Genomic DNA, 19,161 nt, shown 5'->3' on the forward strand with positions numbered 1-19,161 from the left:
AACGTTGAAAAAAAAATTAAAAAAAAAATAAAAAACTGTGTCAAAACCTTTCCCTTTTCTTTGAAAAAATTTTTTTTAATGTTTGTTTTTGAGAGAGACAGACAGTGTGAGCGGGGGAGGGGCAGAGAGAGAGGGAGACACAGAATCCAAAGCAGGCTCCAGGCTCTGAGCTGTCAGCACAGGCAGCTGTCAGACGTGGGGCTCGAACCCACGGACCTCGAGATCATGACCTGAGCCAAAGTTGGACGCTTAACCGACAGAGACATCCAGGCGCCCCGAAACCTTTTTCTACCACTTGGAGCTGGACGTGCTGTTGTGTGTTTTGACTATGTAACTAGTGCTTTGTGAGAGCAGGGCCCGTGTTTGAATCATTTTGTGTTCCTCTCTGCACAGAGCATACACGAGGTAAGCATTTAAATAAGTATCTCTTAATGGTCATTGATACTTGCTTCGGCCACCAGGATGCCATTTAATGGAGCGAAACAATGATTTAAGGAGGAGTATGCCATTTTATTAGTGATCTAAGAAGTACCAAGGGAAAGCTCAGTGCCAAAAGAATTTGGGTTGGTTTCTTACGAAACAAATCAAGGACTAACTGACAAATTCAGTATTTGATTCAAAATGAAACCTGGAAGTTTCTTGACTGGCTCTATTTTTTTGACCTGTAGGTTCGTGTCAGTGTTTACTGAAACTTAAGCGTGGTTATCCTCTTGAATAGCCACACTGAGACAGCTCCACCCGTGACAAATCACCGTCAGGGCTGCAGCCGTCTCGGCAAGAAGCATCTCATGGATTTCACAGGCTTGGAAACTGGAGATAGTGCCCAGCATGGAGGTGACCTTCACACCCATGACTTTTCCTACATTCCAGGCTAAATAAGAATCTTTCTGACCAAACGAAACGGGCCGAAAGACAAGGCTGGACGTTCTTCACGGAACTTCAGACATCTGTGGTTCGTTGCCAAGGGACCACACATACACTAGCATCCAGCAGCTTCCACAAAGTGGCAGCAGACAAAAAGCAGCTAATTAGAAGCCTTAGAACTACTGACCAACAAATGTAAAACAAAATGCTTGGTATACCTTTTTAAGTACGTCACTCATCTATCAGAGGCAAGAAAGGAGAAAGAAATGAGAGGAAGACTTTATTAACAGAAAAAAATCTACTTTTAAAAACTTAACTTTTATCAAGACAATGTAAAGTAGTTACAGTAGGAGTTTGAGGAGTTGCTACCGCATCTTAAGAAAATTCCATGAGTAAATCCCTCTAAGAAGTCCTATGGAACGGTTCCCTATGGGATGACGGAGGGGAGACTCCAGTCTCCTAATCCCTGGAAGTTGCTGGCAAGTGGAAAAACAATGCAAGGTTCTGGCCTCTATTATCTTCAGGCGAGAGCTTCTCTTTTCTGAATAATCTGCAGGGGAAATCACTGAGTAGTGTTTTCCGCCACTGTGTGTTTAGGACATCAGGGGGCATCAGTCCACATGCCTTCCTTATCAAATAGCAGCAAAGAACCTGTCCTCCAACGGGGATTCTTAAGCCCTCATTTCAGAGGCATAAGAGAAATGCTCCGCACAGCCACAGAGGGGCAGTGAAATGCCACTGAAGGCAGCAGCAGACAGCCTCGTTACCTGGCCGGAGGCGGGAAGGTTGCAGGACTCAGGGAGGGCGTCCTGTCTGGGAGCTCAGAACCGTGATAGGGGGGTTAGTGCCCCGAAAGGGCGTCGGGTGCTAAGAAGCCTCTGGTTTTCAGCCCCTCAGCTGAAACCACAGCTGAGAACCTCAGCTGAAAGCAGACAGACTGCTTTCCCGGGTTTTGGAAGCTCACCTCCAGATGGGGTGCTTTTTCCTCTGTTAAGAATACATGGAAATAGCAAAATCATCTTTTGTCTGGGAGCATTTTTCTGTGTAAACATGCTTGTTGGCTTTTATCTTGAGTTTACACATAAAGAAAACCATCCAGAATATACGTTTCACTTCCTAGAAATATTTTGAAATGCATATATTCTGGCATGTTTTCTTTCTTTTTTTTAAATTTAATTAAAAAATTCATATCCAAATTAGTTAGCATCTAGTGCAACAATGATTTCAGGAGTAGATTCCTTAGTGCCCCTTACCCATTTAGCCCATCCCCCTTCCCACAACCCCTCCAGTAACCCTCTGTTTGTTCTCCATATTTATCAGTCTCTTATGCATTGTCCCCCTCCCTGTTTTTATATTATTTTTATTTCCCTTCCCTTATGTTCATCTGTTTTGTCTGTTAAAGTCCTCGTATGAGTGAAGTCATATGATATTTGTCTTTCTCTGACTAATTTCGCTTAGCAAAATACCCTCCGGTTCCATCCATGTAGTTGCAAATGGCAAGATTTCATCCTTTTTGATTGCTGAGTAATACTCCATTGTACATATATACCACATCTTTATCCATTCATCCATCGATGGACATTTGGGCTCTTTCCATACTTTGGCTATTATTGATAGTGCTGCTATAAACATGGGGGTGCATGTGTCCCTTCAAAACAGCACACCTGTACCCCATGGGTAAATACCCAGTAGTGCAATTGCTGGGTGGTAGGGTAGTTCTACTTTTAGTTTTTTGAGGAACCTCCACACTGTTTTCCAGAGTGGCTGTACCAGCTTGCATTCTTATCTGGCATGTTTTCTAGAGACCATATTTGTCACAGCTTTAGTGACAGAGGCTAGCATGTAAGATTAATTTGAATTTCTGTAGATTTATTTTTCCAATAATCCTTGCAAAGGGGAATAGTAATGGTATGTGTCTCTGTGAATCAGACTGTAGTGCTGAAAAAGAAACAGAGGAATGTGCTCATTTCCCCATTCTCCATCTGAGCGTTGATTACAACGGATAAACAAAAGAATCATCATGAGAATCCATGCAGGTTAGTTTAGGAGGGAACATGCTGGGCTTACACATGAACGTGAGCTCTGTGGAATTTTTTATCTGCTTTTCTAGGCTGCTGTATTCCCAGTACCTGAAAATGCTTGTCACATCAGCAGTAAATATTTGTTGAATATATACGATTTTGAGTCAGACAGACATTTAATTGATAAATGCATTTCCTGCCTGGGTGAATTTGGAGGGTTGAGCCTCACTTTCCTCATGTCTCAATCCGAGACCCCACCATACACTACAGTTGTGAGTATTAGGAGAGAATGTGCGTCAACTATCCGACACGGGGCCGAGGTCAGAGTAAAAACTCAGTACATGATGGTGGTGGTGGTGGTTATTGTATTATGGTATTAAGAGGTCACGATCAGTAACTTTCTCCCCAAACCAATGAGGACAGTGCACATCAGTGCTGCAGAAGCAAGTTATATTAAGAAAGTGTCTCCCAGCTATGAGGGTTGGTAAATAGTTGCTAACAAATGGAAGTTCTGGAAACTCTTTGTTCTAGAGCCATCCAGAATTAGAGTCTTTGTGCTCTACCGTATCTGAAGGCACTGAAATGAGGTGACCCCTGAAGGTCGCCTAGCCTTACGATGCTATAAATTGATTCAACACACAGGACAACCAGGGATGTGAGGTCAGACGTGGAAATGTATTTCGGCACGCTTGCCAATAAATGTCAAGATAAAAGAGTAGTCTGCTTTTTTTCTTCCTTTAAGAAAATTCTTCTACACCTGGAGCATGTGTTACAGTTGCCTGAAATTTTAAGTTGTTGATCAATCTAATGATCAGCTCAATGGAAACACGAATCCACAGTCTCCCCTCATTTTGTCCAGACCGAAAGGGTAGTGAATGGAAACTTTGGCAAGGAGACCTCTGCTTGGGCCATGGCTTCTGCGTTTATAAAAGCATAGCAAGCATTCCTCGTGTCTCGTGAACATCAGACGCGCGATTTTAAAGTGGAAGCAGGGTTACCTTTTCTCGAACCGACTCCCCGGGAACCAGCTGAGGCTCCATGGTGATGAACAGGGTGATGTAGGAGCCTTCACTCAGGCTTCGCACGGAGTCAAAACCCCGCTCGATAATCATGCTCCGTTCCTTACTGTAGCCCAGGAGAACGGGGGGAATGTCTATTTTAAATGTCCCATCAATCTGTGAACAACATATGACTTGGTAAACACCCTGGTGGTTTTCCAACCCAAGTTCAAAGGCAAGTGTCAACTCCTCGCTGTCCGATGAATCCAACAAAGACTGCTCAGACTGGCATTCGAGGCTCACCCCATCCTTCTGGGCATGTCGCCCTGAGCTCTCTCTACATCCCTGCCTCTTCCCAGTTCAGCAGAGCACATACCAGCTACTCAGGTTGATGTGACAGTATGTCACCTGGGTTCCAATCCTGGATTACACTCCAAGTGTCCCAGCTTGTGCATTTATAGAGACAATAATAGTACCCATTTGTAGGGTGGTTACGTGTACGGAATGAGCAGATGTAAAATACTAAGAAAAATGCCTGGCGTATGCTCAGTGCTCAGTAAGCGTTGGCCAGAAGCCATTCCCTTTTTCTGGAATGCCCCAGCTTTTCATCCCCCCTTTCAGAGTATTAATTCTATTTTCTAGGCTCAGGCCAGATGTTATCTCCTTTGTGAATTATTTTGTAATCACTAGCAGCCTCACATCGAGTTTGTTTCTTCTGCTATTACCATGGCACATTCTGCAGACCTTATAGTTGTATGCACATCTATCACTTTGTTCCAGATACCAGATTTCTCTCCATGAATAGGATTATAGTTCACCCACGATTCTATCACCCTTTCCCAACGTAGAGCAGCGCTTTGTGTACCCAGCAGGTGCTCGATACATGTGGGCTTAATGCATTACAAGCCACTCACGCAAATTGACCTGGCTTCTGTGGAGGTTCCAAAAGACAGGACTTTTCATTTTGGCCTAGCCAGCCCAACAATGAGTTTATTAAAGACTGTCTAGGGCTATACAACTATTCAGGGCTGGAACTTGAAATTCACCGACTCACGGAGAATCCGGTTTTCATTTCAGTCTTTAGCGGCATTTATGTCTCAGAAGAAATAGAGAAAGAAGTTCAGCTTCCAGCGACTATGCCTTCCAGCGAGGAATTAAGTGAGCTGTTGTTTATTTCCCTCCTTCTGTCGGTGCTTTCCCCTGAGTCCTGCACCCAGGCAGGCGAGAGAGTACAGGGACAAGGATACAAAAACAAGCCATACAAAGTGCACCCGAAAGAACGGAGCACACCTGATGACCCACGAAGCAACGGGCACTATCTCCAAATAATTGGTGCAAGGACTTCAGACAGGGTTTCTCAGCCTGGGCACAGTTGATATTTGGGGCCTGACTGTCTGTGGGGGGGACTGTCCTTGCATCGTGGGGGGTTGGCAGCATCCCTGACCTCCACGGACAAGATGGCAATGGCTCCCCCGCTAGCTGTGACAACCAGTCATGTCTCCAGATACTGCCAAATGTCCCCTGCAGGTACACGTAAGGGTACGAGCTTTGGAGTCAGAGAAAACTTAAATGACAAATGTAATAATATCACTCTCAGAAGTAACATTGAAATGGACAAACCCAAACATTGAATCGTTCTCTCTCCCTCTACCAATCTCATTCCCCAGGGATAAGCAATGTGAGCATTGTGGGAAGTTGGTAAAAGTGAATCCTGTAAGCTTTGGGATTTGAGTAGTGACTTCACCTTGCGAGGCTTGTTTCGTCATCTGTAAAATGGTGACAGTAAAGCCTATTGGGTTGTTGTGAGATTAAATGAGGTGACATACAGACTAGCAGGTAATGGCATGTAATATGTGACAAGTATAGTTATTCCTACTATTATTAGTGAGTCAGGATTCTACTTGTTATGTGTAGCTCCAAACCAGGACCTATGGACAGGGATGCACAGATTATGGCACAGTTCAGGGAAGAAATCTGTAACAGAGAGCTATGGCAAAGAGAGCAAGTTGCCTCATGAAGTCGTGAGTTCCCCGTTTCTAGGGGCACTCAAACAGAGTATAGATATTACCAGAATGCAGTAAAGGAGATTCATTTATCCAGAAGGGATTTGGAGCAGTTACCTCCGAGTACCCTTCCAGGTGTGAAATTCAGCATTGCCGGATAACATGGCACTTTCGTTTACAAACTGATGCGCTCTTAATTTTTTTGTTTCCATTTAAAATCTATTCAAAGAGGGACACGAACATGTTTTGGCCAGCACATCACTGAAGCGTCACCTGTAGACTGTCCCTTTGTCTAGGGGGAGAACTGCAATTCCAATTATCTTGGAGATTCCAACCCATCCAAGCCCCAGGCTTGCTGGAGACTGTGTGGCCCAGGCAACACTTGCTCTGTGTGGTCGCCACGTGTGGAATTAAACCGTTCCCTCTGTCGCCGTGTGAGATTAGCTACAGTCTTGCGGCTCAAAGCCTCCTGTTGCCATGGATTTAATACCAGGATATTAAAGCCATTTCAGAATCTTTCACTGTCCCAGATTGGAGCTACTAAATCATTCAAGAGTTGTTAACCTAATGGGTCCCCTTAAGCAAAATCATTAGACTCTGAAGAAGAGCGTCTCAGCTGAATGAGATTGTGCTAACCATTTTTCATGTTTGAAATAGCGAGGACTCTAGAAACATTAATAGAATGCACTTGATTCAATGGACTATCACTGTCCTGCTTGTTCCCTTCAAGTTCGTTTCTGGCGTCCATCCACTCCACTTTTGTCATTTTGACAAGTTTCCACTTTGTCCCACCTTCTGCCTCACTTCTATTTAAATGACAGAAAAATTCTCAGATTGGAACAGCCCTACATTAACTACTACCTCCAAGGGAGATCGATGTTTAATAAGCCAAGCAAATATGACAGATGATCGACGGCTTTTTATCTTTCTGACAACGACTTGCATATAGGCTCCCTCAGTGTGGAGGGCACAGACCTGCCAAGAAAGCTGTAATAGGAAAAATGGACACAGCCATTCCCCGCTCCCATGGAATTTTGGCTTTCGGTGCTTACCTTGGCTTGGAAATATATCGTGCTAAATGGAATCTTCACGCATCCCAACCAGTGTCTCTCAATACGGGTGTGGATTCCACTTCCTCTTTCACGGTCATCCTGAAGGAAGGTGGGAGGCAGTAATTGTTTAAGAACTTCAGCCTCACATTTGAATAATGTGGCCACAGGAAGGTAGTGGGGGTTTAGCTGAAACTACGTGAGCTAGATTAGGCAGCCCTAAGTCACATTCTGCTTCAGTCACTTAATCGTTTAGTGACCCTAACGATGTCACTTAGCCCTTCTGAACCTCAGTTTCCCCATTACCAATTTTTTTTTTTTTTAAAGTAGGCTTCACGCCCAGCACAGAGCCCACTGTGGGGCTTGAACTCAAGACCCTGAGATCAAGAATCGATAACTTAACCGACTGAGCCACCCAGGCGCCCCGCTATATTGGAGATTTAACAGTCTACTTCACAAAGTTATTCTAGAATTAAGACCATGTATGCTAGGCACCCAGTGCAATTTCTGGAAGGTAGCGGACACTCAGCTGAAAATAAGAAAGCTAGTTCCCTCCCTCCCTTTTCCTTTTCCCATTTATACATGTCAAGTTTCAAACATTTCAAACGCCACAGAGATGGGAAATGAGTTAGGGACTTACAATGAGTGGAGGGCATGAAAATGAGTGCAGACGTCCTCCTCAACACTGTGAACTCACCTCGAGGACATCATAGAGCACTTCATCAAAAATGTTAATGAACACGTCATCTTTCACTGACTGCAAACTGCTTGTGCTGTAGTCTCCATTGGGGGCCCTGTAAATGGGGACACGTGACCCGGGACTATTAACATGGGCAAAACGGAAGCAACGAGCACTCAGATCTCACAGTGTGAAAAATACCCAAATATGAGCATAGATATGAGGATTAAAAGCCGTGATTTCACCTCGAATATTTCTCTTTATCCTGGGATGCGATAACATAATCCCTATACTCGAGTGGAAGGGGCACCAGACTAGAGGCCCCGCGCAGAGAGATACCACCCCCTGCCCCCCCCATCTGCTGGCTTGTCCCGTCGAGTCTCCCGTCATCCCCCCAACCTGCGTGGTGAGCTCTGCCAGGAGCCAGCTGGCCACAGCTGGGTTGGCTCGGGGGACAGGCTACGTTCAAAGTCTCCAGCTGGCACCCGTGCCGGGAGGCAGATTTCCTAAGCAACTGGGCTGTAGAAGATGCTTCTCCGGCAGACCATTCCCCAGTCATAGACCTCCTAGTGTCATATGGCTGGTTGAATGGCCCCTGCCTCCCACTCACTTTCCCCACAGATAACCAAACGCAATGCAGGCACGAGGTTCCTCTCCTGTACTGTCGCTGCTCTGAGTCCGGGCCTGGCCCAAGCTGGCTGCTCTGTGGCACGGCTCAAGACCGGGCCACTGCGCGTATTTTGTCAAGCATTTTGCCTTTACGTTTTCTCATTCTTTATGCCTCTTCTATGCGTAATAGTGGTGCGTGTCCCTCTCTTCTGACCGAACTGGCTCTAAGCCTTGCTCTGTCTCTATGGTACTTCCACCTGTGGGTTTTGATTGCTGTAAAAGTAGAATGGTAATTTCTAAGGAAGCGTCAAGGTCTGAAATAAGGAGTCTTTTAAATATCTAAAATCATTTAATTAAAGTTTTAAATCCCTATGTGTTATTTCTGGCGAGGAAGAAAGCGTAATTATGGAAAATAGGGAGTGCCAGACTAGAGAGGTTATTTGAAGCTTCCAGAGTCAGGGAGACGAGGAACAAAGGAAAAGCAGTGTAGTGGCCAGGGGGTCAAGGGAATGGGAAACTTAGGGCTACAAAAAGCCAGAGCCTGGAGAGGCATGGGCGTGTCCCAACAATGAACCCGAGTTTCAAAAGTTGGACGTTTTCCCATTTTAGTCTTGGTCGGAGTCCCCTGTGGTACAAGAGCAACAGAATGGGACTCAGTGTCAGGCTCCTGTAGAACCTTTCACTGTGGCCTTTTCCCCCCGGGGCTCCATTTTACTCACATTTCTTCAAAATATCCTATAGTTCCCTAAAGAAGAAAATATGCTCACCTAAATGGAAGTTCAAGTTCTTCATTCCAGCTGGGGTTTGGTCCTTCAGCTGTAGTTGTGTGGCAAATCGTTCGTTGAAAAGAAACTTCTACAAAAGGACGTACTAAAACCTTAAACACAAGAGCGGATCATGAGAGTCTAGAACAATTAGCTGAATTATTTTGTTCTTAGCAGAGGTAGAATATGTTTACCAAAGAGTATGTTTCCAAAGAAAATGAAGCGGAAAAGAGATGATAAAGTTTGTAGGCAATTATTAAGGGGCAAGCTTCTAAGCAGAAATCCAGAATTGAGGTATTTCACCTGGCCGAGGGGGTAGTCAGCACTGTGGGTTGGGCTGTGTGTGGGTGGGGAGGCAGCGTGCTTTTCGCTGAAAGTCCTTGAAGACCTTGATGGCTGCTGGAATTTGCTAGGAGGGAAAATGTATGACAGAAATTAATGACAAGAAAGGTCTAATGAGATACTCAGCAAGGTGGCTTCTCCAAAGACGTATGGCTCTGGTGACAGACATTTTCTTAAGTTTGTTGACACCTCAGAAAGCTTCTTCCACCGCTAGGCCTGCATGTTTGGCCGGAATGGAGAAAAGGGTCCTCTCCACCCACTCCTCTCCCAGGGGGTGCCCTAGTGAGAAATCTGTTCCCCCAACAAGAGAGAGCCTCAGTTCGTCTGGGAACTGAGTGGCCGAACCTTCAGCTCCCTGGCCAGTCTGCCCCATCTCGTCCAGTTCCCCTCCCACTGCATTCTCTGTGACCCTGCGCTCTCCAGTAACCTCGAGCTACCTATCCTCAGTAAGACCCTCTCTCCAGGCCCTGCCATGCCTCTCTGGGAAAGAGAGTTCAGAGATTCCTAGCTAGAGTTAGGATCTATGGGTCTTGCCCTCTTTCCCTTTGGGGATTCTTTTTTTAATTTTTTTTTAATGTTTATTTACTTTTGAGAGACAGAGAGAGACAGAGTGTGAGCCAAGAAGGGGCAGAGGGAGAGAGGGAGACACAGACTCTGAAGCAGGCTCCAGGCTCCGAGTTGTCAGCACAGAGCCCGACACAGGGCTCGAACCCACGAACTGTGAGGTTGTGACCTGAGGCAAAGTCTGGCGCTTAACCGACTGAGCCACCCAGGCGCCCCATCCCTTTTGGGATTCTTAACAAAAAGAAACGAAGGTCACCTCCGGAGGGTCTCTCCCAGCCACCACTCCCCTCATCCTAACAACGCACCTGCATATTTGTACTGAAGTTTATGACTTACCAAGTATTTCATATTCATTACCAGGCAAAGTAGAAATTGTCTCTTTCTACCAAACCGTCTAACCTTTTCCCAGATAAGAGTTTCGGACAAACCATGAGACAATAAGAGTAGATTATTTAACACAACAGCTGCCAGAGAAACCCTTTTTCTTTCTGGAACGCCATCGATTGCAGCATTACAGAAACATCTGTGAAGTGCCCACTGTATTTGAGGCCCTGTGTTGGACTCTGGAGCTGCAAAGACAAATCAGACACGCTGTGGCTCCAACTAAAATGGCCGGTAGACACGTAAAGAAATAATCACAATACAGCGGGATACTCATTAGCCCATCGGGATGGGCGCGAGCCATCAGAGTACAGAGAGGGGGATGAAGAAGAAAAAATCCTATTCAGTTGGATGCAAGGGTAGAGGGTCAAGATTCAGGCGGGCTTAATGCACGAGTTGATATCTGAGCTGTCTGGATGAGCCTACACTGAAATGTAGAGCACAGAGGATCAACTAAGCTTCCTTGTAATTTGAATGAAATGGTTTAACACTTAAAAGGTATTCTGTAGAGGGGCGCCTGGGTGGCTCAGTCAGTTATGTGTCTGACTCTTGGTTCCGGCTCGGGTCACGATCTCACGGTTTCTGAGTTCAAGCTGTGTCAGGCTCTGTCAGGCTCTGCGCTGCCTCTCCCCTGCCCTCTCTCTCTTTCTCTCAGATAAAGAAACTTAAGAAAATTAAAAAAAAAAAAATTCTATAGAGACAAAGATAAGAGAAACACCTGTGCGTTATTTTAAAAGACAGCTTTACTCCCCACGGTTGAGCCGTGACGTAATCAAGGTGAAGGGGTTGGGCTGTGGCTCCTCAGAGATTCAAGAGCTTGAATGTACACTTACTAGTGACCAAATGCTGGGAACAGTGGGTGACGTCAGATGTTCTGTGATGGGTGGAAGACTTAGTAAAACAATAGGGCAAAAGACTGGATGGGGGATCAATTTCACGGGAAGACCCTGGGGAGGAAAGAAAATGCCACAGGCCAGAACGGTGTTCTGTGGATCAGACCGAGCTCGATGACCCTGGACAAGCCACCCAGACATTTGCCCTGTCTTAAAACGGAGACGGCAATCGTAGCGAGAAGCAAGTGACATAATACACAGGAAGGAGGCTTAGCGTAATGTCTGGAACCCGACGAACGGGCAAGAAAGCGCAGCCTCCCTCCTTACGCTGGCAGGTGCATCGACAGATCCAAGTTTTAATTCTGGCTCCTTCTTACTTCACGAGACCAGTGCTCTCACCCCCCCAAGCTCCGGAGCCACTCTTTCTTTTTTTAATTCTTGCTCATCTCTGTTCTCTAAGGGGATAAGAAACTCAGGCTCACCTTACTCTGGTTGAGGGGTCGCCCTGTGCCCCAGTGTCGTGGAACACAGCAGGCATCCCTCATTTCTCAGAGCAGATTAAGGGGAAGTCACATTTTTATGCTCAGAGGGTGTATGTTCAGAACCTAGGACATAACACCTTTCGGGTATCTGCCCTGCTCACACCCGCTTCTCTGAGAACTGTTCCCCACCTTCAGGGCTGGGCCTGGGGACCCTGCCTCTCTGGTTATATAGGTGATTAGACCATGGGTCAACACCTGACACAAGTTAGAACCCTCAGCTTCTCTCCTGAGAAGCTGATGCTTGTGGACGGTACCCTGGCTGAATGGATGGCTTCCCTCACAGGGAGAATAAAGCAAACCCACAGAAGGAAGTGAGCAACAGAGACCACGGGTCCTCAGAAGAGCCACCCCAATCTTTGCGGTCCACTGTGTCTCTTTTTAAAAAAAAATTTCTTTCAATGTTTTTTATTTATTTTTGAGACAGAGGGAGACAGAGTATGAGCAGGGGAGGGGCAGAGAGAGAACGAGACACAGAATCCGAAGCAGGCTCCAGGCTCTGAGCTGTCAGCACAGAGTCTGATGCGGGGCTCAAACTTACAGACTGAGATCATGACCTGAGCTGAAGTCGGACGCTTAACAGACTGAGCCACCCAGGCGCCCCCAGCTGTGCCTCTTAACCTTGAGTTCTTTGAGACACAATAAATCCCCTCTTGAGCCTAAATTGACTGAGTTGGTCTATGACTTGCAACCCACAGGGCTTTGGCTTCCGGAAGACCTCCCCCCATCCCCGGACAGAACAGCGACTGCGTTAAAGGTGGGAACGGACGTGCTATAGAGAAGTGAACCACTCGGCGGGGACCCTGTCCTCTCCATCCCAGGGCTGTCTGGACGGCTCTCACCTTGCTGTCGGCTTCCTCACAGGAATGTCATACGCCCGGATAATGTTCACCAGCACCTTTATGTCTCCGTCGGACAGGTTCTGGGCCGTCACCTTCTTCCGGCCTTTTCTCCTTGGCCTCAGTGGTCGCTTTTGTTCTGCCAGCTTGAAAAGGCTTAGCCCCAAAATGCTAATGATTACAGAACAGGATTAGGACTCTAAGGAAAAGAAAGATCTGGAAAGTTGTGAGACAGCTTCCCAAACTCTCCCCCTAGGTCCCTCAAAGGCCCCTGAAAAACTCTTTTGTCTGTTTAAGGAGGGTGGAAATCGCCAAGGAATTCTCCCGAGACTGGGGAGAGCCTCTGGGGTGGATCACTAAGACAGATTTCAGCTGCTACCGATCAGAGGAAGAAAAGTGTGCTCGGGCCCCTCCCGCCTCGTGCTCTGCCTTGCTCCTCTCGGGTCCCTCCCCCTCAACTGTGCAGGTGCTCTCCTGCTCTCCTCGCCCCAGGGGCCCAGCCACACGGCAGGAAGGGGTGCTCCCTCTCCCGAGCCCCAGGGCACTTCCCGGGGTGACTCCTGGGTCTGCTCTTTGACCTTGGGCAAATTTCCTCACCTCTTTACGTCTCTGTTTCGTCATCTGTAAAATGGGGATAATCATACCTCCCTTCTGGGGTTGCAGAGAGGATAAAGTGAGGGGGTGTATGCAGAGCACCCCTGCCCTGGTCTAGCACTTGCTGGACGCCCTAAAATGGTGGCTGCTGGGAAGATGACCGTGGCACGATGGCAGTGGAAGGGCAAGGGCAGGAGGAGCCCCCTCATCCCTTCCCTCTCACTGAGGCAGAATCCCGTAAACACTTCCGGGAGGACACAAGCACTGTCGGGGAATCGTGGTGGGAGAAAGGGCCACAAAGCAGGTAATTCTATGCCGGCCCGGAGGCTGAACAGAAGCACAGAGGTGACTTTGTATCCGCAAGCTGACATTACCGTGCCCAGCACCGGGGGACAAGGCCAGCTGCACAGAGCCGGCTCTCGCTTCTCTGCCTCCCCTGGTTGACCAGCGGCCTCTTTCCAAGGGGCACATGCCAGCCTTGGAGTTGGGTGGGGGGATGGCTCCCGAGGGGCTCCTGCTTGTTCCCAGGATCTTCTGTCTCACAGAGCAACTGCTGTTTACCAGCACCTTCTATGATCAAGCAGAGTGCGAGGTACCATACACAGAATATTTCTAATCCTGACAAGTAGAACCTTTACCCCAGTTCTCATATGAAGTAACCGGAGGCTTCTGGGAGGTGACAGGTGACAGGATTTGCTGAAGGTTCCCAGGGGGAGAACTGGGGTTCCAACTCTGGTCACTCTGACTAAACAGCCAGTTTCTTCCTCTTTTAAAAATACTTACATATATTTATCTCTAACTCACTTAAAACAAGAGCAGACCTATCACATGTTAACATAATGTAAAGGTATGAAAAATAGCTATCTTTCCCCCATCCAAAAAAAAAAAAAAAGAGAGAGTGTGAGGACAGTGATACCGTAAAACTTTTTCTGTGTGTGACTTGTTATCTACATTTTAGTGTTGTTAATTTATTTTTACTGAGATATAGTTGACATCGAACGAACGACTAAATTCCAGGCATAGATACATTTAGATACTGGGATATGACTGCCACCGTGGTGTTAGCTAACACCTCTAGAACGTCACATAATTATCATTTCTTTTTTGTGGGGAGAACAATTAAGATCTAGACACTTAGTAACTTTGAAGTTTATGATAGAGTACTGACTATATTCACCTGCTGTGCCTCAGATCTCCGGAGCTTTTTTATCTACCAGCTGCGAGTCTGTAAGCCTCCAGCAGCATCTCCCCGATTCTCCCAACCCCTAGCCACTGGTAACCCTCGTTCTACTCTGTGTTTAGGAGTTTGGCTTCTTTAGATTCCACATAGAAGTGAGATCATACAGTATTTGTCTTTGTCTGATTTATCTCACTTAGCATAATGCCCTCAAGGTTCATGTTCTTGCCACTGAAACCTGTCTTATTAATCAGTCTGCCAGGACACCCACCTAACCCAAACTTGGGGACCTCAGAGGGACACCTTTGCCAGGGGGTCCTAATGTGGCACATCCTTTCCCTTTGTCGAAACTTCTCCCCTTTTCTCAGGACACTTGGCTGCCCTCCCAGGAGTCAGCATGGGAACATCTTGGCGGCCTGGACCATTAAATATAGAAACATCTTAGTTTAACACTAAGAACAGACCAAAATTAAAAGAAGAAAGAACATACCCTGAGCCTTCAGAACTTAATGCAGAAAGTAAAGCAGAAAAAGAAAAAAGAAAGAAATGAAATGGAAAACCAGCAAGAAATATCATCATCTATTCTAAAGTGTAAGTTTCATGACTGAAAAAATACAGTGACTGGACTCTGGGCCTGGAACGAAGAGGGAGGGTTTGCATGAATTTGTGTGGGTACAGCCCTTCCTTCTGTACATGGACGGAGGCCAAGTCCAAGAAAGGGACTGCCATGCATAGACATTTTTTGTCTCCTTCCCAGCTTGGTGGTGGAGACGAAGTGCATGATAGGAAATCACCTTTTTAGGAGACCAAGAGATTTAATCACAGAAAGGGTCAGGAAGTTAGTGGGGTACACAAGACCACCAGTATAGAAAGTTATTTTTCATCTTTTATGCTTCCACTTTGAGTCGAGAACATGTAAGGATTATTCTAAGTAATAGGGAAATCAATCAAGCAAATGCAGTCAATCCCCAACTTCTATGTAAATCTCCATTTTCCCTGTTGCCCCTGTCCCCTCACCAAACACACAGCAGCTCTCTGCCTCCCCCCCAGCCCCCGACCTGGGGCCGCAGTGCTCGTTCCCGGCCACCCCCTCTGTCTAGTGTGGGGGAGTGAGGGGCAGTGTGACGAGGGGAGGTGGAGGGCAGGAGCATGGGCGGGAGGGCAATGCCGTCAGACGTGGTCTGATGGCAGCAAGGAACTGGCAAAGGTTGTGAAGTGGACTTGGGAGGTGAGATGGTGTCTACTGGGCAATGATGGAGAGCATCTCATGCAACTTAACAAAACCCCCCCAACTAAGGTAACCATGAGGCATCGATCACGTTTTACTGGTTCCCAGCAATACTGGGGGCCCAAGCGCATACCATGCAAGGATAAGAATTCTCTATTTACGTGAAAATTTTCATATAATACAATAAAAGTAATTTTTATAAGAAACGAAAGATTTGTTTGCTTTTACCTGATATTGGGAACTTCTTCTTCTACTATCAAATCCGAAAGAAGAAAATGGTGTTTTGCAATTAGGAAACGATTGATCACTGATTCTCTAACCTGAGGACAAACGTGTGTTTTATTTAAAATGTTCCTGTCACATAGACTTCACAGGTCACTCCCTAAACCCCTTTGAGTGTTCACCCGATGTCACCTCAGTTGTCCCAGCACACTTGCCCTTTCCTCCCCAGCGCTGGTCTCTTCCCCTATAAATCACCCCACTTTGCTTGTTAGTGTAAGCTCCCTAAGGCACAGGGGTTTCTGTGTTGTTCACTGCTCTATTCTTGGGACCTGGGAAATTTCCTGGTGGATGACAGTGGAATTTTTCAGAATGAATGAATAATTGCAAAAAATAGGACCGATCTCGAAGCACACACATTTCAGATTCTGGAGTTCTTCCTCTATTCAGATTGATTTACTTTTTTTTTTTTTTTAATTTGTTTTTAGAGAGAGAGTGCAAACAGGGGGAGGGGCAGCAGAGGGGAGAGAGAGAGTGAGAGTGAGGGAGACAGAGAGGGAGAATCCCAAGCAGGCTCCACACTCAGCACTGAGCCAGATGTGGGGCTTGATTCCACGGCCTTGGGATCGTGACCTGAGCTGAAACCAGGAGTCGGATGCTTAACTGACTGAGCCACTCAGGCACCCTTAGACTGGTTTACTTTCTAATTATTCTTTATTTTTTTTAAAGTTTATTTATTTTGAAAGAGAGAGTGCAAACGGGGCAGAGAGGGGGGGAGAGAATCCCAAGCAGGCTCTGTGCTGTCGGCGCAGAGCCCAAAGCAGGGCTCGAACCCACGAACCATGAGATCATGACCCGAACCGAAATCAAGAGTCATACGCTCAACCGAGCCACCCAGACGCCCCTCTAATTATTCTTCAAATAGAGGGCCTCTGAAATGTCATAAGTTGTTTTTTTATAAGGAGCTGCAGGGTATCAACTGGATGGGAAAAACATAGTGTAGTGGCTGTAGCATTTCCTACAAGTTACATTTACTAAACGTAGGAAGGGCAAACGGGTATTTCAAGTTTTTAGTGCATTAGGGCAGTTAGTACGTGGCTCATAAAACTTTTTCATTACAAAGGTGATATGATGCAAACATTCAAATATGAGAAAAATCACGACTTAGAAATTGTGTCCCCTGTACTCATACTCCATGTAAGATAACCACTGATAATAAGCTGAGATACATCCTAGTGTTTCACATGTTCAAATTAATTTCTTATCTGTAATTATGAGCAAATAAGTGACAGTTAAGTATCCCATAGATAACTCGGCAGAATAAAGACCACTCTCCCCCCAGTCCTAGGGTGCTGGCTATGTTCCCCCGGTGGGGACTCTGTAAAATGATTTTCCTTACCTGTTGGAGGTACTTGGCTACCATGGCCCTATGGGGATCTATGTGGTCCTTGGTTTCAATTACATTTCTGTCTCGTAACCGTTTCTCATAGTCCTAAGATGAAAAAGGAATAGTTTTATGATTTTAAAGTACTAGTACCCCTCCCCCTCCATGCCCTTCTTGAGACGACAGAATTTATCCCATGTGGTTTAAGTAATAAATTGTGGTTCTAAATGTGTCTTCCACCTTCCTCTTCACAATCGGTTTCAAAATTGATCTTTGACGCAGTATGCCGGTTTTGGAATCAGTTGGTTGAACTGCCTTAGAAGTAGAAGATAACTCTGTAGAGCAATTACAACTCAGGATGTTCATGTAGGAAGACACAGAGATACAGAGATAACAGAGAGACTCCAGAAGCTCAGCTCACCCAAGCAACTTAGCCGAAGCGTCTGCTTACATTTTTGTCTTTTCTATTTTAAGTAGAGCAATGGCAAAAGTAGTAAGTAGCCTCTGGCTGCAGCTGATTTGGGTTGCCTCCCCGGAGGAGAGTGGTGGGTGGGTTAGCTCTGTCTTAGGCTGCTGTGCTTTGCTCTGTCAATAAAATTTCCGGGGGGCCGGGGAGCTGCCATGTTCTGCTTTAGTCCTCTGGCCACAGCTCAATATCCAGGGTCGCTCCTAACCCAGCCTGGGCAACTCAAGCCAGCTGTTCCCAAGATTTTTAAGCTTGGGACAAAAGGACACATCTCTCTCTGCTGGCTGAAGCCACTAGATGTGAGCTTGGACGATGCCGGTGACCATGCAGCCAAGTAGAGAATCTGCCCACAACGAGGACCAAGGGAAGCCCAGGCAGGACGGAACTGCGTCCTGGCGAGTGTTCAGGTTCTGGATCTGGGTGTCCTTGAGGCACACGTGAACTCCTGCCATTCACGCCCCCTTAGATATTTAACCCATTTTGGCATTTCATCATCCAATAAACTTTCTCGGTGCCCACGGTAGCTTCAATTGGCTTTTTATCACTTACCACCATGAGTCCCAACTAATACAAAGAAGAACCAAGTCATCAAAAATATTCTCCAATAGTTTCTATAGTTTCTGCATAAAAAATCATACTGGGCTCCATTTCTAATGACTCCCCATTTACCTCAGCAAACACTAACTTGCCCGTCAGGCTTTCACTGGCCTGTCCGGCCTACACTGGCCTTTCACCTGTAGTTCCTCAAAGGCTTCCCACCTGCCAGGGACCCCTCCACAGCCAAGCCTGTGCCCAGCCCCGCCTCCGTGCCGCCCCGCCCACCTGAGACCCCAGGGGCTCCCCCCCCACCTCAGTGTTTACCGGGCTTCCTAAATATTTAATGGATTAAAATGGCATTGAATTACTGACAGTTATAACGTGGCAGGATAATTTCCCATATTAACACGTCAGATAGTTTTCAGACTTATGATTCTAATGTCTCTTAGTTTATATGTCCTTATATTGGGCAAAGAGACTACTTCAACATTAAGTGTAAAAAAAAATAATGGAAAAGTTATGTGAAGCGTTCGAAACGAGAAACCAACATCGCTACGGAGAACACGACAGCAAGAAGATACACTCATCACAGTACAAGCCAAATGGCACAGACATATTTTATCGCTGTATTAACTCCTCCATGGCAATTTCTTACCTGGAATACCTTTTCCATAATTTCCCGGTCATATGCTGGAATTTGCTTGTAATTTCGGAATTCTGGCACCTCTTGGCTTCTAAGACAAAGAAGCCGGAATCGTTTGGATCTACTTAACTCCTCATCTGAAACAAAGTTAAATTCTTGCTGCAGCTGTTCCAGTCGAAAGAAATCAGGGACGTAGGATTCCCCGCTAGTAGCAACCTATGGAAAACAGAAGAGGCACAGCTTTGGATGGCAGGCAGATCGCATCTCAAGAAACCCAGCACCGAGCTCTCGGTTTGGGAATGGAAGCTTAAGAGCCTTAGACGGGGAGACTTGAAACATCCCGCATTTAAGGACGACATATGTTGAAATCTAATAGTCACGAGGCAGGTGCCATTATATTCATGTCCTGGCTATAAAAAGTACCGCAA

General features: G+C 46.3%; 1 protein-coding gene across 1 annotated transcript in view; it reads right to left on the reverse strand.

The window, feature by feature from the left end:
• CC2D2A (coiled-coil and C2 domain containing 2A) overlaps nucleotides 1-19,161 on the reverse strand; it is a 139,214-nt gene that overhangs the window by 14,382 nt on the left and 105,671 nt on the right. The window contains exons 21-29 of the mRNA XM_032593081.1: nucleotides 18,746-18,949; nucleotides 17,103-17,195; nucleotides 15,713-15,804; nucleotides 12,489-12,656; nucleotides 9,291-9,396; nucleotides 8,991-9,100; nucleotides 7,633-7,729; nucleotides 6,939-7,037; nucleotides 3,884-4,060 (exon numbers count right to left, since the gene is read on the reverse strand). Of these exons, the coding sequence (XP_032448972.1) occupies nucleotides 3,884-4,060; nucleotides 6,939-7,037; nucleotides 7,633-7,729; nucleotides 8,991-9,100; nucleotides 9,291-9,396; nucleotides 12,489-12,656; nucleotides 15,713-15,804; nucleotides 17,103-17,195; nucleotides 18,746-18,949 (1,146 nt within the window). The remainder of the gene's footprint in view (nucleotides 1-3,883; nucleotides 4,061-6,938; nucleotides 7,038-7,632; nucleotides 7,730-8,990; nucleotides 9,101-9,290; nucleotides 9,397-12,488; nucleotides 12,657-15,712; nucleotides 15,805-17,102; nucleotides 17,196-18,745; nucleotides 18,950-19,161) is intronic.

Source organism: Lynx canadensis, chromosome B1, assembly GCF_007474595.2.
Source record: "Lynx canadensis isolate LIC74 chromosome B1, mLynCan4.pri.v2, whole genome shotgun sequence".
NCBI classification, from domain to species: domain Eukaryota; kingdom Metazoa; phylum Chordata; class Mammalia; order Carnivora; family Felidae; genus Lynx; species Lynx canadensis.